The sequence below is a fragment of the Epargyreus clarus genome, unplaced genomic scaffold, assembly GCF_041222505.1.
Source record: "Epargyreus clarus isolate Ecla_fem2 unplaced genomic scaffold, WU_Ecla_fem_2.2 ptg000006l, whole genome shotgun sequence".
Classification (NCBI taxonomy): domain Eukaryota; kingdom Metazoa; phylum Arthropoda; class Insecta; order Lepidoptera; family Hesperiidae; genus Epargyreus; species Epargyreus clarus.
In genome coordinates, this window is record NW_027332214.1 from 3,506,509 (window position 1) to 3,532,400 (window position 25,892).

General features: G+C 35.5%; 2 protein-coding genes across 2 annotated transcripts in view; one reads left to right on the plus strand and one right to left on the minus strand.

Moving 5' to 3' along the window:
- Positions 1–3,259, minus strand: part of Myo81F (unconventional myosin 81F) — a 112,998-nt gene extending 109,739 nt beyond the window's left edge. Inside the window, exon 1 of the mRNA XM_073073664.1 lies at positions 2,970–3,259. The gene's annotated coding sequence lies outside the window, so the exon portion shown is untranslated. The remainder of the gene's footprint in view (positions 1–2,969) is intronic.
- Positions 3,260–3,596: 337 nt separating this feature from the next.
- red (LysM peptidoglycan-binding domain-containing protein red) lies at positions 3,597–25,110 on the plus strand. Its single transcript, XM_073073665.1, has 4 exons — positions 3,597–3,804; positions 3,889–4,175; positions 20,455–20,679; positions 21,309–25,110. Exons 1-3 carry the CDS (start codon positions 3,610–3,612, stop codon positions 20,660–20,662), a joined length of 690 nt encoding a protein of 229 aa, XP_072929766.1. The 5' UTR covers positions 3,597–3,609; the 3' UTR covers positions 20,663–20,679; positions 21,309–25,110.
- Positions 25,111–25,892: the final 782 nt, after the last annotated feature.

Consider the following 25,892-nt stretch of genomic DNA (forward strand, 5'->3'; position numbering starts at 1 on the left):
TCAGGAGAAGTAACGCAAATATAATCGGACGCGGGTAGGACTAGACAGCAGGTATCTATGGTTATTGATGTCCACTTAGCTTAGGATTACTCATTAGCTACTTTCAGGACACAATAAATAAAAATATTAAAACATAAATCGTTTATAATCTTAACTAACGACCATTGAAGGGATGAATAGGGTGATTAGTTAGTGGTAATCCATTTCTGAGTCAACGGCGGAGTTGGGGACTATTATTTATAGAGCGTAATGGCGGTAATGCCCTACACGTCATAAGCTGTGAATGGATCGCTTATCTAATTGTTAAGTGATTAGTCATTAGTAATCATTAACTATTGTCCTTTTTTTTAAAGTAAGTTTTCTGAAAGACGCATAATCGTTATGACATTAGTTACTAGTAGCACAGTGAGCACTACACAGGTCGGCGGGTTCCGGGTTCGATTCCCGGACCGAGGAACATCTAAACGACCGATATAGATTCCGTTCATGGGTTTAGTGCTTGTTTCGTTGTTTATGACAGATAAAACAATTATGATTCAGTTATAGGAAATGTGCATAAGTGCATAAGGCCCACAAACCCATAGCTCATCAATCGTTGAGGGAAATCGGAAGGTCTTTTACAGGTTTTCGATAAAAATTTGGTAATACTTATTAATATGTCTATTTCTTTAGTTAGAATTGATTTTAAACGAATTGGGATATTCGTTATTGATAAGGTCTAACTGTTCCTGTTAACATACAGTCCAAAGTTTATTATATCCGTGTATTTCTGCGTAATGTCTATATATGTGAGCAAATACATAGTAGGTACAACAGATAAATCAATAATAAACGTAATTATTATGTATTTCCGTTTATCTAATATAATTATTATGTGTGCAAATACATAGTAGGTAACAGGTAAATTAATAATAAAGGTGATCATGTGTACACGGCATGATTGCGAATATTTAGAGTTATGTATATTGAGTTTGAGAAGGACATCAAATCAAGTGTATATAGTAGGTTTTGAAGATTTTATTTCGTTTAAGCAAAATTTGCTAAAGTAAATGATGCTATTGATAAGTCATGTTTAATGTGAGAGCAAGAAGAAAGGTCAAAGTTGTCACGAATTTTAAACTGTAGCACTAGAATGACAAGTTGACACTAATACCATTGGAATATATATGTAGCTAATTTAAAAAGGGAACCTGGAAAATACATTTTAAATATTTATAATATATAACTGTAACTTCAAACGTAAACGCTAGTAAAAATAAGTGCAAGTGAATAATAAAAAAATATGGCAAGACCTGTAAAAAATTGCATTTGGTCCAATTTTCACCATTATCGATAATTTCCGTACTCCCCTTACTAAGAGCGCCCATAACGAATTTATGATCGATATTATGGCAAACCACGAAACGATAAACCACTTTGTAGGCAATCGGCTGATTATACATAAATCTATTCCATTATTGAAATTATTTAAAAGGTGCACTTTTGCAAAACATCGTTCGCTCGCGGATATATGATATTATGTTTACGCATGCAAGATCGATGTTACGAGACACGACATAGGTAATGTTTGTTAAGGCACTTTATGAAAATTACTAAGAAATAGGCCATTTATGCAAAAAAAAACTTATATTGTACAGATAGTAGAGTAGTTATGCGTAGTAGACGTCGGAGTAGGCTACCCCGTAGGTTTTACAGCTTTATCAGGCAAGACTACCTTTTTTACTTAATAGAAGTACCAAATGGGTATGTAGTCTTACTATGTACGGGAATGTATGTACTATGTACTGCCACTTTTTTACGATTGAAAGAGCTAACGTCAGTCTATTTGATGGTATTTGGTCATTGCTGCCTATGGATATAACTAACTCCATACATAACAGGGGTGTTACCTGAAGTTGGTTGCAGATGCTTACCACTCCTGTGGACTAAGACGGCATCCACATACTTCCAATGCAAGAAATGGTTGTAGTGGTGGTACTATTACTAAACAAACTAAATCAGAAAATGACCAAAAGTAGAACCCGATCGATGTGTTATTTTAGACTTACTACATTGGAACACAGGTTTAGAACCACACCCTACATCCTAAACTGTTACTAAAGAACCCAAAGAGGTGTGTCGTTCCACCACTCTTTACAACAAAAATTTCGCGAAAGTTCTCCGCTGTTCGGGGTTTTGGGCTAGCCCGAAAAACAAACGCGAATTGCGTATTTCGTCAAAAGATATATAAAAACAAATACTCTGCAACGTAGTGCGCTGTTCAGCTAAAACAGAGGTGGAGACGATGGGATTTTCAAAATGTCTCTCAGAAGAACTTAAAGAGGAACTTAATAGTGAAATAATAAGGCAGGTTTTGTATAATACACGCATAGTACACGCCTATTACACAGTAATAAACGGGGTAGTGTATAACTTATAACTGAGGTATCCACCCAGACCTATTCGTTGGAGTCCTTTGAGGAATTTTGTAGTTACGTCCGTTTAATAGAATACTGATAACTTGCAATAAACATACTCTGAACACTTGCTCGTTAATGTTTACGGAGTAATTAAAATTGATTTTTTATAAATAATTTGTATCACAGTTGCGTAGTCGTACCCCGAAATTGATTAGATTCTTTTTCAGCGCTTAAATAACAACTATTTTCTTTTACAAATAATCTGACGAAATTTCTAGCATGTCGTTTTAAGAATACGTTTCAAACATTGAGTAGTTCGAGTAGATACATGCGCAATTTTAATTAAAACCATGCAACAATAATATGACTACACCCGATCGGTAACAGCCCCAAAATATGGCTCCACAATAGGTAATGAAATAGCCTCACCGGTGCCCGGCCACCAACCCCCGCGATAATGTATATTCGCCACGGGGTGGTGCACTGCATTGGGGAAAACAACCGCCCTGACGGCACCGATTATATCACATCACGAAAACATACAAAATAAACTTTTTCATTCATACGTACCCTCACGAGATGAAGAATTCTGCGACGATATTTCTATCGATCACATGTGTATACAAAATACAAAACGTAAAATAAAACAGTTAACAAAAACCACACTTAAAACACGGGGGCTCGTTCAAGCCAAAAATGTCTAAAAATCAACTAATGTCACACACAAGAAACTTTTTTAAATACCACAAATATTCAGTTCATAACAAAATGATTTTTATGAACACAAAAACACACCTCCTCCAACCATAAACCCCGAGAAACTGACTGACTGTATGAATGAGATGAATGAATCAAATCAATGAACGCCGAATGAAAAGAGTATGACATTTTAAAGTTCAACGCCATTTGCCATGTTAGACTTACAATGCCATCTGTTGACCAGTAGCTACAACTGAATTGTTTGATACGTAGCGTCCTCTATTGTTAATTTAACAAAACTATAAAAACAGTAGCTATTTCAAAAGTGTTAGAAATGTTTATTCTCATTTAGAGTTCAAATTTAATTTTAATTTGAATGAATGCTATTTATTTGTGTTAAATTTAATATTTTTAACATAGTACGCTTAGAGTATCCGAGCGAATATTTCATTCGCGTTCCGCAACAAACTTCACTTTGGTTTAGTTGCTCGCTGTCACTCCGCTGTCAGGCATGGCATTTGCGTTTACGTCAAAAATGGAGGAGGATCGTCTCTTCGACGAAACTGTTTCAATTCGGGAATCAGCGCGACCCCTAAAAAAATATGGGAGCACATGTAATCACATGAAAAGGAACGAGGAATACATAAAGCATGTGATGTCCAAGGGCGATACGCTGCAAGGCATCGCCTTGAAGTACGGTGTAACCGTAAGTGTCTGAACATCATAATAAATGTGTTGATAAATCGCGTCGTGGGTGTTACAGGAGTGTTGTGTGCTTTGTTGATTGTAGATGGAGAAGATAAGGCGGGCGAATCGGTTGTTTGCGTCGGATAGTTTGTTTTTACGGGAGTTCCTGTTGATACCTGTGACTAAAGACTCGCCGTTCTACGAGAACGGGGAGAGAGTGACGGAGCCGCCACTGCCGAACCATCGCGCGTCCATCGCCGGTATCCCCACTGCTGACTTCTCCCCGGGCAGTCCCGACGAGAAGAAGAGTTTCGACCAATTCCTAAACCGCCTGGACTCCTCTCTTGCCAATATCAAGAAGCATGTTGAGAAGAGCAAGGAGAATAGCGAGTGAGTATATTTATTGTTATTTATACAGGTCTGCTTTCATGGCCCACAATAGGTTTTACAAACACAACTATTAAAAAACTAGGTAAAATACTATATTCAGATATAAATTCGTCATTTTTACTTCTGTTTGATCAGTGAGAAGTCACTGATCAAACAGAAGCAATGATGATTTGTTTAACAGATATTTATAAATTGTTTTCCATTATGTCACCATTTGGGAGATGAAATGTGCTGATAATATAATCTGTACTACCAATCAAAATATATTTTGATTATATTATCGAAGAGCATTTAATGAACCCTGATCAAAGAATTGCTTTGGATCTTATTTCTGTATGTAATTCATTTGATATGTTACAAAGTTTATAGTCATTTGTGGCTAAATTGTTGTTCTAACATGTAAGATTACACTAATAACTCCTATATCAGAAAGTAAACATTGATTCAAAGGTCAAATAAGATGTAGCAATCACAGATAAGCGTGTAAACAATGTGATAACTGATAAATGTCATGTGTATTCATGGATGGAATTTTCTATTAGACATGTGACACAAGCCTTATCTTGAAATTGTGAGATATGACCAATACTGTCTTTCAACAATGCACAATTATGTATATATACAAGTGATATTTAAGCAGTCTCAAAATACTTGGTGTAAATACTAGAATTTATATAAGGTAAATGGCACCTATAGTAGCATGGTAGCTTTAGTGGTAAAGAAAAACATAGTGAGAGACTTGCTTGTCAGAATAGTAGACTATGAACTAATTCTTTTATGTTCAGTGAAGAGACTTGTGCCCAGTAAAAAGAAAAAAAACTTGATAATGACACTGAGTCAAAAAGATCTGTCTTTTTGAAAACATATACGTAAGTATGGATATCATCAAATCTAATCTAATCCCATATAAAACTAAAGATGACCCACAAAAATAACCATTCAATGTCTATTAAAATGCATAATAATATCCATATATATAATGGTTTATAAAGCAAGAACATGCTAAAAATAAAAATAGAAAATAAAATTGTTACTTAATAAAATGTTAATTGCAGTGTTAGTGAGTTATATTTTAAATCTTAATTAGTTAAAAGCACAATATGTTATTTATCCAGCAAAAACTATATTACATTTTATAATGTTTAAACTGAATGATTGCAGATTCTTCATTAAAAAATAACTTTGTGAAGAAGTAATAATGGTATTATAGGTATTCATTAAATTACTATTGTGGTGCAAATTATTCTGTAGGCCAAAAAATATGAACAAATAAACATTTGTATAACAACAAGGTCTTGAATTGTATTTTAGTGCAATTGGCATAACTATTGTGCAATAAATAATTTATTTCAGCTTCATAAAAATTAACCATTACATATAAGTATTATCTGGATAGGCCCTGCTGTGGGCTACTGACGGAATAAAAATATTTTTACCAACTTAGAAATATTTTTTAGACAATTTCAAAAATACAGAAGCATAGTACCATATGAATATAATGTTTTCTCATTAGAAACATTATTTTTCATATAATAATGTAATTGAGGTCAATATACCTCCAATAACATGATTATATAACAGACGACCCTGCCCTTTTGTTCCGTTTCAATGTTATGCAACATTAAGCATCTTAAGTGGAAGTTAAACAATTTGCAATTGGCAATAACTAGATTTTGTATTGCAATTTTAGTACATTTATCAATCAAATCAATATTTGATAAACTACCTTGTCAAAATATCTAAGGATGCTTTGGATACACTTAATTTAATCTACTACATTTTTTAATTAGATGTGCATATAACGTAAGCAACCAAATTCATTTATCAATATTTTTTGGTGCAGAGAAAAATGATTTGCTTCCTCCTTTCTATTAGTGAATGGTAAAAATTAGATTGTTTTGCTATCTGTGTATGAGCTATAACTTTGAAATACAATTGTAGAAGTATCTTTACGTATATAATATGTATGTATATAATGAAAATCATAATTTTCTTATTCCGAGCGCAGTCGTACCCAAATGCCGTGTCATTCCACTCAATGTACACAATAAAGGCAATTTGTTTGATGACGTTTTTTGCACATCTTGCTAGTCTGTGACTCGGCTCAAGGCCGGTGCGCGTGCGCCGATCGTGGAACACTTTCTAACGCCGGTCACATGATGGCGACTGCCTTTCTAGTATGTACTAGTGTTGTGCATTGTATTTTAACGGTGTTTGGAAAATTTAAAGAAGTTCTCCGGTTAATGCTTTTTTTGAGTCAGAATTTTTGTTTTGCGTTTGTACTGTGGGTAGGCCAGCGCGTGATCCTTTTGTAGATTTTATAGCTACGTAGGGCCCCTAACCCGTTCATATTTTAGATGTAAAAAGTAATTAACTATGTACACGATCTATAAGTGCTTGTATTTTCTTCCGAAAAATACCTCAAAATCAGTTTTCCGGCTTCAGGAATATTGTACTTCATTTGAGAAATATTGTATGAATATATTATTTATTGGCACTTACTTCCTCCATGATTTAGTATTATTGACCACATAAATGCGATACAGGTGATTTGTTTACTTCGCCGTGTATAAATCTGGAATTGCTATAATATAATTCCATTTGCCTTGTTATGATTTAGATCAGAGGTTCTCAAAGTTACGACAAGCATCGCTCACTTCTAGAATCAAATTTCTAATATTTGTAATTGAATGTTTTCTAGCGCTCCCCAAATATCTCTGAGAAACATTCGATTTTTTTTCCTGTTTCACGAAAACAATTAAGTTTCTTTAGCCATAGGTCTTTTACTTTTTAAATATTTTTCTGTTTAAAAATCGGTTTCTGAAACAATCTTTGGTGCCCCCAAAAACCACCTTACACCATTACTACTACCCCAACGCCCATTGTAAGCCTTCAGCGCCCACCTGAGGGCATTATCGTCCACTTTGAGAAACACTGCTTTAGATGACTAATGCTAATATGCGGAATTGTAACTGTACCAACCTGGTATTGGTAATTTACGCATATTATATAGCCTTGTGTGCGTGTTGTTTATGTGGGTTAATATCTAATTGTTTTGACGTAATGATTGTTGTGTTTGTAGGTGTAATATATTGAGAGTATTGTAAGGCAATCGTTTTTATAGTTTTCTGCGTAGTGCGATTGACACGTATGAATACGAGTAGAGAAACACAGACAGATCTTAAGCTAAATTTATTTAGGCGTCTCTCATGTTATCGAAGAATGATCACAACGTCACATATTACTCTGATCTGATATGGGACAGTTGAAAAATGGTACGAATAGAGCTGACGATACATTGGTTACTCCTCTGGTGTTGTAAATATCCATAGGCGACGGCATAGGGCGACTGAGACTACTCCCCATCAAATAGCCCATCTGCATCATCGTTTACGTGTATAAAAAAATCGATGCGTCATGTGGATAGTAATAGAGGCTAAGTAATTATGGTTATAGGTGGTAGAAACCTTTGTTGTTTGAGTACAGGGTCATCAACTCACTACCACGTTTAAAACATTACACTTACATGAGAGGTTCTTATAATATAGTCCTAGGGGGTGCCAATAGATTTGTGGCCGGCTTCAGGTCCTTAAGATAGGAGGACCTGGACAGCGGCACCATCGTCAGAAATATAATGTGCTTAAAACAACGTCAACTATTTTTATATTTAATACAGTGTGAAAAATATAACAGTTTATTATTGCATGTTTTAGGTCCCAAGCTACTAATCAAAAGAATTATTAATTTATTTCATGCTTAGAATTTAGAATATGTACAGAAGGCGCCTACGCTAGGAATTTAATGAAGCCACGTACTCGAGCTCTCGCCTGCAAGATTTGTCAGTTAATATAACCGTCCTAAAAATAGTCTCCAATCTAACATGACCTGAATATGAACTGTTGCGAGATAATTCATAGTTAACGAGTATTTTTGATGCAGTGATAGCCTAGTGGTTAAAACTTGGCCTCTCGATAGAGGTCCAAAGTTTGAAACCTCTGATTTTTCAGAAAGGTATGCACGTATTAGAAATTCATTATCACTTGCTTATAACGGTGAAGGAAAATATCGTGAGGAAAAAAACCTATACACCTGAGAAATCTAAAAAAATCTCAAAGGTATGTGAAGTCTATCATTACGCAATTGGTCAATGACTTGAATGATTCTTCTCAATCTGAAAGGAGACCCGTGCCTACCAGTTGGACAGAAATTGGTTGACGATAACTATTTTTGATGTGCTCTTTTGTAATTAATCCTATACTTTTTTCTTAACTAGTGCTTACGTTATCAGTCTATCCACTGTTTTGTCTACCAAAGATCGACATTTGATAATTTCTTCATACTCGACATTTTGATCTTTGAAAATTAAAAATTACATAGATTGATTATTAATCATGGGCGTATAAAGGGCGTTAGATGCGTGTTCGTATGACGCGCATTCGGTATATTTTTCATATAGTTACGTGTAAGCGACAGCCCTACACGTTAAGGCTGCATCGCGCCAGCCCTACACCGTTCTCACGCTGCATCGTGCTTGCGCTGCATCGGGCCTTCGCGGAACGGCCAACGCTGACGAGGCGCGCAGGTGGCCGTCCCACGCGCGGGTGGCCGTCCCACGTACAGGTGGCCGTCCACCATGGAATCAGTTCACCTCCATCGCGGAAAGTGACTCGACCTATCCCATCAATTTATTTTTTTAATTTCATTTTTGTTAAAACTTGTGTAGAATTTGTGTTAAATTTAAATAAAAATTTAATTTGTTCGCGAAATAGACTGCAATTATTTCCTCGACGCCCAGCTCCCATAACTGGCGCAGTCGAAAGTTCCCGGTTTGTGCGTGTTTCGGACTATCGCAATTAAACGAGGAACCCATAAGTGGCGCAGAACCCATAACTGGCGCAATCGAAAGTTCCCGGTTTGTGCGTGTTTCGGACTATCGCTATTAAACGGGAAACCGAACCATTGAACGAGATCCGGACGTCGGGGAACCCTGCTCAGCTCGCTACATCCAAAAATCGATGTGCAAATACGAGATGAAGCTACTTCTGAGGCTCTACTGGAGCTTGACGATCAACACTATATACTATCTTTTCAAACCCCCACGAAAGTACAAACGCTATGTGGACAGGAACGCCATCAAATCATCGAGGGTAGTTTCCTTGCTACTATACCGAGAACCTGCAGCATCAGAACAACAGAATTCACTATCACCAACGTCAACGATAAACTCCGTGGACAGCATTTCGAAATACTTACATTCACAAATTCTGAATTATTAGCCTTGTCATCTTCAAGGAATCGAAAAGCTCATTTCAACATAACTGCAATAGATCTTAATAAACTACATGTCATTGAAGACCAAATATCAATGGAAACTTCACCAAAAGTAACCGACGCCACTTCGATGAGTACTTACCATACTACTCTTCCTCTGTACCTGTTAATCCTACTGGGTACAATTGCTCTCGCTATTGCGTACATAAGGCGATACCGGCGAAATAGAAAATCAGAAGACATATCAAAATCGAATGTTGAAATATCTCTTCAACCGTGTGCAACCTCAAGTGAGCATCACTCGTCGACAGCTACACGAGAGGACAAGAAGGCCGCAATATTTGCACTAAACGTAGGCAAATAGTTGCTCAGCTGGGGCGGGAGAAGTTACGTGTAAGCGACAGCCCTACACGTTAAGGCTGCATCGCGCCAGCCCTACACCGTTCTCACGCTGCATCGTGCTTGCGCTGCATCGGGCCTTCGCGGAACGGCCAACGCTGACGAGGCGCGCAGGTGGCCGTCCCACGCGCGGGTGGCCGTCCCACGTACAGGTGGCCGTCCACCATGGAATCAGTTCACCTCCATCGCGGAAAGTGACTCGACCTATCCCATCAATTTATTTTTTTAATTTCATTTTTGTTAAAACTTGTGTAGAATTTGTGTTAAATTTAAATAAAAATTTAATTTGTTCGCGAAATAGACTGCAATTATTTCCTCGACGCCCAGCTCCCATAACTATATTCTCGGATTTGTACCTATATTATTGTTTGTATACTTTAATCCTTCGTGTTAGGGAGTGGTTTTTGGCTGCTATAATATTGCCAATTAAGTTTAAAGTTTAATTACTTGACATGCATATAATTTAATTACTTATGTAGGCGTACTTTTAACTTTTAATGGCTTGATATCTATATAACGTCAATGTGTGTATTTTACCGCACCCAGCACGAATACTTACTAAAAGTAAACCAAAAAAGTTATCGGGATGGAGTTGCCTTAGTTGATCCAAAATCATGACATCACACGATTACACACAGAAATGTAAACATTTATTAAATATTAATTAAGTAACTTGAAAATTTCCAAATCTTCTTCTTCAAATGATTTATTTTTTTTCCTAATAACAGCGGTACCTACCGCCGCTGTGTTTTCCTTTTGGTGGAAAGCAAGACACTTATTTCCTCATATGCTACTTAAATTTCATAAAAACACCTGATTAGAGGCCTTCTAACCTAGCCTTCAGGTAGGAATGCATCTTTGACATCAAACAATCAAGAATTTCATGTCTCTTATTAATATAAGGGTAGCAGAATTAACCGTTTTATGCTTTGCAGCAGCAGCAGCTTTTGCTAGAATTTTCTGCTTCCATACAATATTATTATTCATTAATAAATTAATAATATTAATTTGTTGTCCTGTTTACTTTATTGACAATTTAATTACAATTGTTACCTTCCTTTACAACGTTGAATGCGCATTGTCGCCCAGTTTTGCTTCTTAAATATGTTACAGTTAATCTGCTCTGCATATTACGTGTATTCTCTGCTTTCTTTTATAATTTAAAGCATGGTAACATTATTTCTTTACGATTCACTCAAGAATATGTAAGCATTACGGTGCTCGTAAAGGTTTGAAACGTTGGCAACGGTGATGCTAATATTGTTTGGATCTAACAAGAACAATATATGTAGTGTTGACTTCCATTGCTTTTCAATTGAGAATTCGCGTTTCGAATTCGAATTCGAATTTTCTTTTTTGATAACAATACAATTTTCTGGAAATTTTTACTATGTTACTTATAAAGTCCATAATTATTACCATAAATAGAAACAGATAATGAATTTAATAAATTTATTTTACATCGGTATAGTCAGCGTAAAACTGCTAGTCCGCTCTGAATATAGAAATGAATCGCGTCGCCATAGCAAATGACTGTATGACTACACATGCTCGCAACAACTTCAGAGTGGACAAGCAGTTTGGCGGGGACTATACATGTGTGCAGTTTCAAAATTACGCTTATTATTTTGAAATTATAGAGATTCAGTCTTATTTAACTAATTTCTATCGGTTTATGTAATGTTCGTAACATGCGTGCGTATAGATCCCAGTATTCCCAATATACAAATATAAGAGTTTTCCATAAACGAATCTTCACAATTTTCCTGTACTATTTCCGTCCACGTAAACACTTGGATAAACATACGTCACACTGTATAATTGCTCGGTGATCGTTAATGAAACACTTATTGCATAATTGTATTGATACAATACTTTACGTGACGATTTTTAATGTTTCTGGCATTATTAATACTGGTATCATAGAATACGATGCAATTATTACGTAATACATCATGTTATATGGCTTAAAACGATTTTGTGTTTAATGGGAGATCTACTTGTATGAATTTTCATTAGTCTTATTGATTTTTATTTTTCACTAAAAAGGAAAATCTCGGCAGGAAACCTATATGACTACGGGTTTTCTAATATTTTTTCATAAATCTATCTAGCCTACATGCACTTAGATTTCTTGGTCAGTTATGAGTCTAACCTTTTTAACCTTTTGCCCCTTCGAAAAACATGCATCAGATAGTATTGTGCTGGTAAAGTTTGTATTGATTACATCTTTCCATATTATTATGTAGTCTGTAATGATAACGTAGTTCGATACTACATAGTTTGGTAACGCTTCATTTGATGTCATAATATACTTAGAGGATTCTACAACGAGGTAATAATCGGAAAAAGTTAATAACGAAAATTTTATTAAATGAGTAAAATTCTTAAAGTTCAGTGCCTGTCTAGTCTCTAGCTAAGCTAGGTACTTAAGTTGAGTGCCTCTTCAATTTACTATCTTTCTATACAAGTATAGTATGTAATATCTAAAATAATTCGATTTGTCTATCTATACCTAATGATATTTACCAAAATGTATATTGCGGACATTTTTTTTATTTTGCACGTACCGTATCCTAGCTTACTCAATTTACAATGATGTTTAAGGAAAATATGGGTTTAAAGTATTTATAATTAATCCAAGATGGTAAGTTAAATTTGGGTTATATACATAACTACAAACGAGTAAAGCCGCGGGAGATAAGCTCCTATCGAAATTGTCTCCCGGTGTACAATTTCGTAATAAATGACACTGATAGCTGTATGTAAACGTGTTAAAGTTTGTAATTTAATAATCTTTCATTCTTATCATATAGTTATAAGGGAATAGTGACCCTAAGCGGGTTTCATATTTTTTTAATACGAAACTGAAGTAGTACTACCAGTAATTTACTATAATTTACGTTTGATCGGTGCTGGGCGTACCATCTTGTTATCCGTTAGTCTATAAATAAACCTACAAACAAAGGGACTGTGATTTCATTTTAATATATCTTAGATACTTGAGTCAGCAGTAGATAGTCACTGTTATCTGTCAACACAACAGGTTCTCGAGATATGGGTGAACGGATAGCTTCATCAATATACATGAGATTAAGATATTTGAGTGCGATTATAACACCCGAGTAATAAATACTGAGATTAGTTCACCAATCTCAACATCTAAAATTTATTTTATACATTTTAAATAAGATTTGACGACCCGCATGGTGGAGCGGTCCCCGTACCAATCTGACGCGCAAAGGGTACCAGGTTTGATCCCAGGTTAGACAGACATCTGAATTATGAATTGAGATACTTGTTTTGGGTCTGGGTGTTTTGTGTATTCTTGTGTGTATTTATCTCAATGGCGCAGGGAGGGATCTAGGCTTGAGCTGTGAGTTTAGAAAGCGTAATTTATCATCATTTTTTATAAGTTTCAAATAAGTAACGAGCATGCAATCCACCTAAAACCTAAATATAAGTGGTCACTGCTGCCCATGGACATCTGTTGTAACCAGCTTCATAAACACTAATGGTTCTGAAGCTTAACACGGATGTATTGTTAATTCTCAAGATTTAAGATGCTCACCTCATATGTAAGTCAGCCACCTCATATGTAACACATCCTTCCAATGAAACGCAGAACTATTTCGTGTTAGAAATGTGCTAGGATGTACCAATATAGGTTGTACCATTCTAGTATCACTTTACATAATAGATATTTGGGTACAAATTATAGGTATGGTAAGTAATATATAAAATATCCGTCATTCTTCTATTACAGTAACGTTAACTGTATCATTGGTAGTAGAGCATGTAAGTTTGAGTGTCCAAGATAGAGTTGAACGAAACATAACTTAGTTTTTTAAAATTTCTTAATTTTAAATTTTATGTATGTGTTTATATATTTTTGAGTTATACTTTTGAGTTGTGCGTTGTTGGCCCGTTAGCAGACACGATTAAAGTGAACTTTTATCGAAATGGGTGAAACATAAGTGTTTATGGGACTTTTATTTTACTTGTAGCTTTTTTGAAGTGTCATTTTCGAAAAGTATACAATTATGCGTTGTTGATAAATGGATGTGTTATTTCAGTTCACGATTCGCGAACGCCGTAAAACTGAATTCCTTTGGCATCTCTCACCGAAACGTCCGCGGTATAATTTCATAAAGTAACACTTCCTCTGTAAATCCGGATCTTGCATAACTTCGCCAATGCCAGTTTTATACGAGTTTACTTTTGATCTAAATTAAATTTAGATTTAGTATCGGCTGTGATTTTAAAAGATAAAGATGAGAAAATAATAGATGTCTGACCGGTAGTGATATCCTGTTAGATAGGCCGTGTATAAAGGTGATAGAACCTTTATAATTCGACCTCGTCGGACCGCTACATCTATTTCCTTCTTTTAATAGTAATATTATGTGATGCTTTATTATGGATCGTAGTTCATACACTAAGTCGCGAAAATTTATTTAGACGATCCAATTGTCTTCATTGGCAACTTTCTTCTTATTTAGTGTCATATGCATACTTCCATGGACGTCTTTTAAGAATATAATTCTGTAAAGACTTGGATTTTTTAATTTTGAGCTATCATCGGGTGGACTTCATACTCCTTTGTAGGTTTTATTATAATCCTAAAAAGAGTATTTTTAACATACAACTGATTTCGAACAGTTTGATGATGGCAAATAGTATCATCACAGTGAGTGACGTCGCTCATATTGTGTTCTGGCGTTGTTTTCAGTTAGAGCAGTTGCATAGTTTTGTTTAGATAACACAGTTATCAGCGTTACACATTGTTATTAGAAATAATGAAGAGTTCATAATGTACTTATGTTGTATCGTAGACATGTTTATAGTTTGTCGTGATTGTTGTTTTGTTTTTGTTTCATGCATGAATCGGTACGAATACGAATGTGTAGATAATCTACTCGGGCTTATTCGGTATTCGCCACGATACTAGTTCGTTTTCCGCGAGATTGGAACATATTCGCCATTGTTCCGTGAGTTACTAGGTGGATGGTTCAGGACTATCTAAAATATGTTGCATAATAGTAATAAAATGTGAAGAAAATTAACTTTAATAGAATGAGAGATTCATAAAGAGAAAGAAAACTTGGTAGTCTTCGTTGTTTTATTCTTGAAATTATGCAGGTTTTCAAATCGGTTATCATTTAGGCCACAGACCTGTATCTATTTTGTATATAGGTATGTGATTGAGGCTCATAGGTGGTATATTCGTTATTCTTGTATGTTCTTAGCTCTAGTGCTATCCATTATTCCAGAATAAATGATTAAAATTTATTACCATGCGCCTGTCCGTTCCAGTAGTTATCACGATTAATTGATCGGAAAATACTAAAGCAAATTCTCCAGTTATATTGCCGCAATGAAGCAGAAATAGTGCGGCACGGATGAGATGCACACTTGTAGAATGTTATCTGCGAAGATGTTATGCGTACACTAATTGTACCTACTTACTTTATGATAGGTAAAGTGTACTTGAAGTACATTGGTTAAACAGAATATTCATGAGATCAGTCTTATTTCTATCTGTTGGTTCATTAATTTTTTCGAATGTATTTGGCCTGTAAAAAATCTAGTCGTAGCCCTCATTGGTTACCAAACTTAAAGGTTACCTTACCTTTCAAACCAGAATATTTTATATAACATTGTGTAAATGCTAATTAGCACTTGACCAGCGTGATATTATACCTGAATCCTGATATTATACCAGCGTGATATTATTTGAAGTAATCCACATTTTCAGAGGAGATTTAAGTGCAGGTATGATGCGCAAGGTCATATAATTAGTTAAGTAAATATGGTATAAGACTACTATAATATTGACAAACAGTTCTAAAGGTCTGACTGCGTTTGAAGACTTTGACATTTCTAAAGGACAAGAGTGCGATATCTTTAGTGATACTAAGTGTTATTGTCTATTAATAATGGTCCGTTGGTCAAAGGTTATCGGTAATAGGTACATAATACACAAGGCTCTCTATCACATATTGACATGACAACGAACGTAAAAACAGCGTTATCAACACACTGTGTACACTTTTGGTTGTTTTACGACCCCAACGCAAACATTCTTCGTTTTATGTACTTGTGATCGACGAATATACTTTCAACCTTACGACTACATATTTAGGATGACAGCGGACGAAAGGAAATAGCAAGTGGTCAATTGTGCCGTTTAATGTCGTTGTGCGCTTCTAAAAATATCGTGTCTATGTGTGCGTTGCTGTGTCGTTATCCATTGCTTGTCTGATGAACGTTTTAATCCGGTTATTTTTATAGTGACATTTATCCTAGGCTCGTTATTGCTTGTGGGTCGATAGGCGGATATATGAATTGATGCGAATAGAATAAATACATCGTGCGAATGATTGATAAATTTAATATAGCCAATGGGGAAGAAAAGTTGTTAAGAGGCGATCACGTTTAGGAGTACAGAGCGTCCTTCGACTAGGTGACCTAGCAACCTCAAAAAAACTTCGATAATCTCTGGAATTCGAGGGCACAGCACCGCTCTGAGCTTCAAGTTGTGGCAGGCAGGCCAGCAGTGGACCTCCAAAATCGGATAGGCGAACTCATATATCTCCCTCGTTCGTCGAGTAATCGCTGGAAGCTGAAGGATATAGCACCGGAGAGTGCTGGGACGCTTATATCCAGTAGTGGATCTCCAAAGTTTGATAGGTGCATGTAATCATGTATCTTGACCGCCACTTCTTCCTTAAAATACGTTCACTCACTTTGTTACTCCTCAAATTGTGTTTGCCGTGAAAGTACATTATGTCTAATAAGTCTATACAATATCTATTTATTTCGTCTTTCGCTTCGTATTGATGTGACTTACATAATCTAACCGGTCTGAAAGGCAAAGTCACTGTGTTAGTGGATTTTGGCATACCATTTTCAATCGAGCAACATGGATTAGTTTTACGATTCAACGTTTTATGAATATTTATGAAGGCTGGTGTTATTTTTGGTTTGTTTTATGTTATGAATGTAGCGAGAGGCATACAGTCCGACTGATGTTATTAGGTCAATGTCCCAGTGTGAAATGGGTGTCTACCCATGACTGAAAGAGGCCTGAATCTGGGTCATGTTTCAACAGGAATCGGTGGTGAACGTATGGGTGGTCAACGTGTGTCGGATTTTTTCAAATCGCCCATAAGGCCTCTCAGGTTTAAATAAACGATGACAACATTTAAAGCCGACCAATTAATCTAGCTGGAAGCGCACCCATTTAATTTCTGAACTTTTTCGATGTAGCTTCACAAATAAAGTAAGATTTAATAAAATCACAGAGGTTGTTACTCTCTGAGGAATGAATTAGGACGCCTTTTGGAGATATGTATGTCACACCCAAAAACGAATGCAAAGTAGAGCTCCATTTCTTCAGAATTTAGATGTTATGCGGAGTAAGCATGATGATTGTTATGTAAAATAAGCATGATGGTAGTGTAGTCAATGAATTGTTTTTGTTTTATTCAAATTTTCCATGTTTGTTTGGTTTTCTTACGGAATTTCTTTCATCGTGAAGGATATAAAATCGTCAGTTTTAAGAAATTTACGTTGATTCATATCACATCCGTTTCATTCAGTTTTGAAACTTCGCCAAAATATCTCTTGAGTTATTTTTTGTCCCGCAGGCTATAAAGTGAATTCATCACATTTTTTATTTTAAAATATCCATAAAGTAAACATACGGTTAAGTAAGTCAGTGATAGCTTAGTGGTTACGAAACTCGGCCTCTCGATCGAGGGGTCCGAGGTTCAAATCCCAAGGCACGCATCTCTGACTTTTCGAAATTATGTGCGTATTAGATATTAATTATCACTTGCTAAAAGGGTGAAGAATAACATAGTGAGGAAACCTGCATACCTGAGAGATTTATAAAAAATCTGAAAGGTATGTGAAGTCTACCAATACGCATTTGGCCAGCGCGGTAGACTATGGCCTAATCCTTCTCATTCTGAGAGGAGACCCGTGCCAGCAGTGGGACAATAATGGGTTGATGATGAAGTTTCCGTTATATATTTTGGCTTTGGCAGTGCTGATAAATTGATATGAATTAGTCGCTTCTTTTAATAGTGGATCATTAGACTACTAATGACTAAATGTGCTAACTTCGTACCTGCCTTAGCAGTAGTGTAGCAGCTACAATTTTGAGGTTCGAAGTAGCAGTCGGCAGCCTGTGGTTCGCGAACCGCTTCTTTACGATCTGGTTTTGGTGGCCCGCGGAATTTCATAGATACTCTCCTTACGACCCTCGGATCTTCCAGAAACCTAGTTGCTATTATGTGTTCGGTGTTGTCCAAAACGTTTTCCACCGTTGGATGACTTCATCCAAAAGTATAAAGTGTTATCAACTTATAAAGGTCTTTGAACTTACCCTTTCGGTTAGTATCGCATGCACGACCGACCTTTAAATAATAAAAATATGTACGTGACTGTCAGGTGTGACTTTGAACATTAAAAGGACAGTAAATTGAAAAAAAAAGCGATTTCTTGCAGTTTTTCCTGTGATATTGTTTTGTAAGTTGGTAATTGTCTTTCTTGGCCTTAAGTCATATTTTTGTAACTCAAAGACCATATACAGAAATTTCAGCTGAAAAAACATGATTCATGATTATAATAAATTTTATTGGTATTCTATTTTCCCTCGGGCAATGGAAGCCACGATCTAGATTACATCAATAATTCTAAACTCATTGACACTATAGATTTAACTGATCTAGACAGATAGGCAGTGATGATGGATAACCAATTCAATAATAGATTAATCCAACTCAACTGAATTAAATAAATATATTTTGTCCTTACATCATAATAGAAGATAGTTACACTATTTCTCGACACGCACACTTAGGCCTCTATTTGCACAGTCACCCACACAGAGCACCATGTACACAAACGAAAGGAATGACCTACTCTGTTCCCGTTGTTATTGTGAGTCCAGTCAAAGGTTACGTTGACTAATGATAGGGGTGACAGTAGGAATATCTTGCGGTCTGTGGTCTGGCTACACTGTATCCATCTCACCTGCTGACAGCTTCTGTTTGCGGTGTAATCTATTATGAAATGAATGTACTTGGGTTATTTGTCTTATTGTGTTTAGATTGCAGTGGAAATCTAAACACAATAAGACACTTACTAATGTTGTAAAGAGGTAACGTTTGTTAATTTGTTTGTTTGTAATGGCTAATCTTCGGAAATACTGAACCGATCATGAAAATTCTTTCACTATCAGAAAGCTATACTATTCAGGAGTTCTATAAGCTATATTTTAGTATGATTAAACAAAAAGCGTGCGAAGTCGCGCGTACCTACTGCTAGTGTTTTATATATCGATCCTACGGGGATTATGCGTTTCATTATAAATGGGTGACTCATACCTAGCCTTGAGATAGTAATTTGTGTATGTAATAAAAGTAGCAATCTAGCGTGTCGCCCACCTATTGTAAAACGGTCCCTGCCGCCCACGGACATGTGTAATGGATCAGGAATATTATCTTAGTGGATCAAGCGATGTATGTAACTTATGAGTCACTTATCACATACCTTTATTTAAAAAAAAATCTGTCCGTCTTATGGTACGTATGGTTACGCCACCACAGCTGTCCATACCTGTGACTTCATCAACTTCTTCACCTTCATATACAACATAGATGCGTTTGCACTCCAGAGGACTGCAATAGTAATCTCATATCGCAGTCAGCTAGTTTTCTAACTCAACCGAAACGCAGTTTTATGCTGTAAATGGGCGTGGTCAAGAGAACTTCCTGGTCGAACCATGCTGTCCTTTTCCACCTTTCAAAATCGATAGGTACTTCCAGTAAAATTCCACTTTCAGACAGAGCTAAATTTTGTTTTGATTTTATCTATATAAACGTCGTAAATTAATGTTGTTCGGATTAGGGCAATACACTACGGATTACTTTGATATGAGAAAAGATAACCTATAAAATATAAATAATACGAGATAACACCTTGTTTACAAATTTCTTAATATCGAATATGTGGGTCGAAAAACAAGTAAGGTGAAAGGATTGTACATCCAAATAAGCTACAAAATTGTTAGGTATTATTAGACTATTACGCGTAACAGTCTAATTTAACTTTCAGATAGTAAGAATCGAAGAGAATAATAATAAAATATCCAGATTCAACTCCAGTTTAGGTATAGGTACGAGTCTTAAAACCTTGTCAGGCATTAATGGGTGTTTTGACAACATTCGACATGGGTTAGTCACTAGCCCACATCTCTGCTTATACGAATCGTTATAAGATAATCATGGTGGATTATTCAAGCTTCTTCTACATCTGGGCTCTCTCCATGTTTCTGTCGGTCTCTATATGTACACAGAAGCAACATAAAATTTGTTATAAATAGCATAAATTCAGCACACTCGCGGTCGTTTTGATACCTCGCACATATGACATTTCAACTATGAGCTGATTATTCCAGAAAGACTATTTTATATAATAAACGTTTTTTTATTTATATTTTCTGACAATCCATTTTGTGATATGATATACCGAAATGGTATCAAAACATATCACAAATAAATATATCCTTACACAACTTCGACAATTATCATTCCAGATTCGTAAAGGATCTAGAGGACGGCTTCGTGCGACAGAGGCCGACGGCGCGGCTGCGTCAGTCCGCGTCGATGGGCGCGTCGACGTCGTACAACGAGGTGATCCCGCCGCCGCTGCCGCCGCCGCCGCCCGCCCTCACGCAGGGCCGCCGCGTCGACAACTCGCTGCGACGGCTCGAGCGGGCGCACGATGATCTGTTTCAGTTGTAGCGGTCAAGACAGCGCAGGTATGCCTTTTTGGTGTAGAAATTAAAGTAGCGTGCTATAGTACTTAAGAGGCGAACATCTTAGGATTGATGCCGCATAATCAGCGTCAGGTCTTTGTACGTTCTTTTAGACTGCAAATTAGATTGCTATTTCAATCTTAAAGAAAAAATGCTGTCACCGTGATATTAAATCCAGACAGGATTGAAATCCAACTCCAGGTTGCCCCTTGACCATTCATATCATCAGGAATTAAAACAGAGTTGTTGCGGTAGTGGTTAACTCCGGAGGAAACACCATCACGTCAGTTACTGCCTAATAACATCAGTTTTAAATGCTGCTGTGTTTGGTACCACATGTAGTTTAGTAAGAGACAATTGCAGTCAGTAGTCGACTTCTCATAGAAATTCATGTAATTTGCAGTTGATTATAGATGTCTATGAGCACTCATTTACCTGCAGGTGGTACCAGATTCGTTTGTTATTTGACTTCACACTAACATTGTTCGGTTTTTTAAACCGAATGTTATCGTGATTTACACAATAACATTATCTTCATTTTCATGTAACATTACCTAGTACTAATTCTTGGCTTTAATGTCTTAGTTAATGTAAATCAGATAGCTGATAAGTCAATATCGGTTACATTTCAGATATGCGCGCTTTCAATGAGACGCGACCACTGCGCCGCCAGTGGTCGGACACGTCCGTCGTGTCGTCGATACTACCCTTTAGTACCCACGATCACGACTCAACCCGAACGGTGAGTCCCTACGAGGTCACGTCGAGTGATATTAGGTTATAGAGAGAATATAATATTATATTGTATAAAAATAATTTTAATACGATCTGTTTATTTTTACCGGTATCTTTACATCACCGCTCGTTCACGGTTTTGTAACGATACTGTAATATCGTTCTATATAATAGTTGCTATTGTATAATTGTATAATAAATATATATCAAATATAGCTCTTTATCGCTGTATAGCTTTACATAATAATATCTAATTTAATGACTAAGTATATCGCACGACTGTTATGCAACTAAGATTAATAAATTAATTAGAGAAATAGGAACGGAACTATCATGTGACTTATGAGAAAATTGCATTGATATATTATTTTGAAATGTAAGTTACCAAAGAAATTATTACTTTTCTGTAAAGGATTTTAACAAGAGGGTATCCATTAATAAAATTATGTGAGTTGATTTTGGCAATGTTTGAGACATTTGTAAGATGTCATAAGATTTACCTCGATCTGCTCTTTTCCCCCTAAACAGCTGTGAAATTGTTTATTTTTTATATAAGGGTAAATACTTTAATCTGAGCTTGATTGACTTAACTCAGTAAAAAGATTGCGTTTACTTCAATTAATTTAATTTTCTCGCAACTTAACATTGAGGAAAATATGTCCAGAGCCCCTCTTTCCTTGTGAGATTGGTTGAGATTCTCGGTCCCCTTCCCCTAAATGCTTCACGCAATTAATGGATTCCCAAGTATTATTTAAAACATTTTTTTTATATAATTTAATGTGCGAATGGCAGCTAAATTAACTAAATGTTAAAAATATTCCATTATTCGACTACCGATTCGATTTGCTCGATTCGCTTATCGATTTAAATCTAAAAGAAGCGAGTGAATGCTATATTGCAGCTATCGAAACATGTTTTTACATTTTTACAAAGCGTGCAGCTTGCCACAAATTCATAATTTCATAATGTATTATTATTTTATTGTTATTTATAAAATATTGATAAACGATTTTCTTATCTATCTGAGAATACGTTTTGGCTGCCATTTGGCGATCAATTTTCTACAACGATTATGTGAAAGTCTTTTTACCAATCTAATTTTACACATTTTCACTTATTTCGTCATAGTTACTTTTGCTGCCAAACGTATGCTACAGCCGATTAAATATATTATTTAACTTTTTAGCAAGTGGTTGTCATTTAGCAAATAAAGTAGCAAAGTGTAAATGTAACATTTTCACGATGATTCAAGGTTCAATCGATTTGAACCTAAACTATAATTCTGCGTCCGCACGCTGACCATTCGACAAACGGTTACAAATTGAAATGTGTGGATATAACATTTGGTTTTTGTAAGTTTGCAAACACTTGAAGCTGATCCATATAAGTGTCACTTTTATACCAATCAAGGAATTTGCCGCAAGGGATGCGTCCACATATTTGTGCGTTTGTTGAGGTTTAGAGATTGTGTCAAGTGCCAAGCGTGTGGACGCAGCACGATATATTAAAACATTTTATAGGTCATCGTGAAAATGAAATTTATTTATCTTGACGTTTTTTCTAAGTGTAATATTTTTTATTAAATATTTTTATTATCGCCTACACTATTATATGTGCGTTGTTTCTTTAACATTATCGTTTTGTAATAATGATAATATTATTATAGTGTATGTATGTACATATGTATATTGTTATAGTAATCTTGAGCTAAAATTCGAGCTGTTGTAATCTATGTATAAAAATGAATATAAGTTACACGAATATAAGACACACGTAACACCGCGAGGCCCGCATATTCGGACGAATATTTCATTCAGTAACAGCAATGTCTGTCCGGAATATTCGAGAGAATATGTTGTTGACTTCTGTTAGTAAATTGCCGCATAGGATTGTTAAAAAAAACTTAAATTTGTATTTTAAAGTCTTAATTATAAGTCCAAAGATATTGTATGTCTCGATGTCTAGATTATCGATTGATAGTGGATAGGATAATGACAAAAAATGATAGCTAAAACTAGTCGGCTTCGCTTAGTTTGAAATAAGTGTCCCTAAGACCACATTAGACACTAACACATAAACACATACGCACATACATATAGAGTATACGTGCACGTCGCTAGCACACACGGCGTTATACTTACGTGTCATTATTCTCCGTATGGAATTAAGATCTATGATATCTTTGGTACCTTATGCTATCAACTACACCTCTTTCTGCCTAATAACAGTAATGGTAAGCGCTGCTGAGTTCTGGTTTGAAGGGTATAAGGGAGACATTTTTATTCGAAGCGTTCTAACTTAGTCCTTAGGGGTAACAACGCATCGGTGGCCAATCTCAGTTAGGAATCTAATCCTATCTGAGGTTGATTACAGATGTCCATGGGCGGCAATTGCCACTTATCATCAGGTGGACTGCACGCTCATTTGCAAATAAAAAAAAGAAAACTTTATATAATTTTTTGCTACTTTTTTGGCTCAAGATTATACAGTTAAATTGTACTAAATGTTGTGTATAGATGTATTGAGTCTCGTGGCTCATAAGTCGTCCATAGTGTTTTTAAAAATTATACAACATGCAAGAAATATTTATCAAGTTTCATACATACATATTTACGCCCATAAATATATTAATGTTACAAAATGTTTTCTAGTATATTAGTGAAATTACCCATGATGTTGTTATTTCTGTACTCTTAATAGTTTAGTGAGTTTTAGTTGTTTTTCTTATGCGTATAGATATCAACGTTTTTCCCAAAAAAATAATGTTCGTTGCTTGAATGTTCGTTGCTTTTGATGTTTCAATATTGAATAAAATGGGAACTAGAGAAATATAACTTAACCTGAAATACATTCAGACATTTTATAATGTATCTCTATATCGATGGGTTATAATTAAATAAACATTGGGTTAATTAGTGCATTGCACTGTCGCGAATTGATACGATCATTGCGACTAAAATCTTACCGATAAGTCCATATAATTTCGCTTGTGAACTTGCATATTACAGGACACTAGTAAAGAAAAATGATGATTGAAGGTGTCACGAACTTTTGTGGTTGCGGTGGTTCGACTCCGGCTGCACCACCGCCACACCTATTTGTTCCTAATAACAGCAGTGTTAAGCGCTGCTGTGTTCTAGTTTGAAGGGTTGTGATAAGGGAGACAAGGCGTTCCAGCTTACTTCTCAGAGTAAGCGGCGCATTTGTGTGCGACTTCAGGTAAGAATCTTATCTTATCTGGGGTTGATTACAGATGTCCATGGGCGGCAGTAGCCACTTACCATCAGGTGGACTGCATGCGCGTCTGCTACTCTTATATCAAATTAAAAAATGATATTCCTGCTCGATCCACTTTTGAACAATGAACGCAGACAATCTCAAATGTTAGTAAATTATAGTTATCTCTCATATAATTCAAACATATTTAGAAATAGTTACATAAAATACTATTAAGTGTACAGCTGTAACACACATTTTCGGTCAAATCTGGAACGCAACTGTTTGCGCAGATAAGATATACCTATCTACTGTATTCCTGTTAACATAGATAGCGCCAATTTATATGTTACCCCGTACTAGTGATGTAAAGAATTTTACCATTTAAAATGAATGCGTAGCATTGTGAATAAAATGCGAATGTAATGTAAAGTTTTATAAATAAACACGCTTTTTTATTACAAAAACAATTACAATTTAAAATTGTTTAGTCTTTTCTTTTGAACATAAGTAAAAAAAAGTTCTAGTAGTATCTAGATATGGATTAAGCTCAACGCTTATTTGCTCGATGTTAAATCCATTTATATTATTTTTTCCGTTATTTCAAACTAAAAAGAAATATGTAAATGATTAAAGTTATTTCCTATGAAATGTTCGTTACATCACTAGTACTTAGTTAAGGCCAGTACACACGTGGCTATGTATAAGTTAGTTAAAATTATAGTTAGGCAAACATTTTTTATTTTCTATACAAGGTCTTAGCGAAAAGAGTGGGAAACCTATCACTACTTAAAAGTAATGAAGTTTCTCGAAATTGGTCAATAGATGGCGCTGTCTTCTATGTATTTAAATACTATAGCAGCGTGTGTACAGACCCTTATGTTATCAATGTTATAGACTTGATGAGGCACTAATTTGTTGGTGTGTAATAATTTTATTGAAACACGTTGAGCTTCATAGTTTATAAACAATATCGTGTAGATTCGAAAGGTTTTTACCTTATACGTAATCGTTTAGACTAAGAATCAGTCATCGATGTCACTCAAGTTTAATAAAAATTGTTTATAAATATGTATTTTATTTGCGTTTTGTTTACCTTTTTTATTTCCTTTTTAGTAGTTTTAACTCTGCAGTTTAGTCACATATATTCTGTTTTCTTTATCATATTTAGTCTAAAAAGTGCTTAGGTAATACCTAACGTATATATATTATAAATGTTTTATATAAAAACAAAATGGATGTTATGTGCCGAGGGGGAAAACACA

Excerpts from the sequence above, each read along its gene's own strand:
- red (XM_073073665.1), top strand. The coding sequence starts at position 3,610 with ATGGCATTTGCGTTTACGTCAAAAATGGAGGAGGATCGTCTCTTCGAC. Across the intron at positions 3,805-3,888 it reads CCTTGAAGTACGGTGTAACC|ATGGAGAAGATAAGGCGGGC; the intron begins GTAAGTGTCTGA and ends TGTTGATTGTAG. Across the intron at positions 4,176-20,454 it reads AAGAGCAAGGAGAATAGCGA|ATTCGTAAAGGATCTAGAGG; the intron begins GTGAGTATATTT and ends TTATCATTCCAG.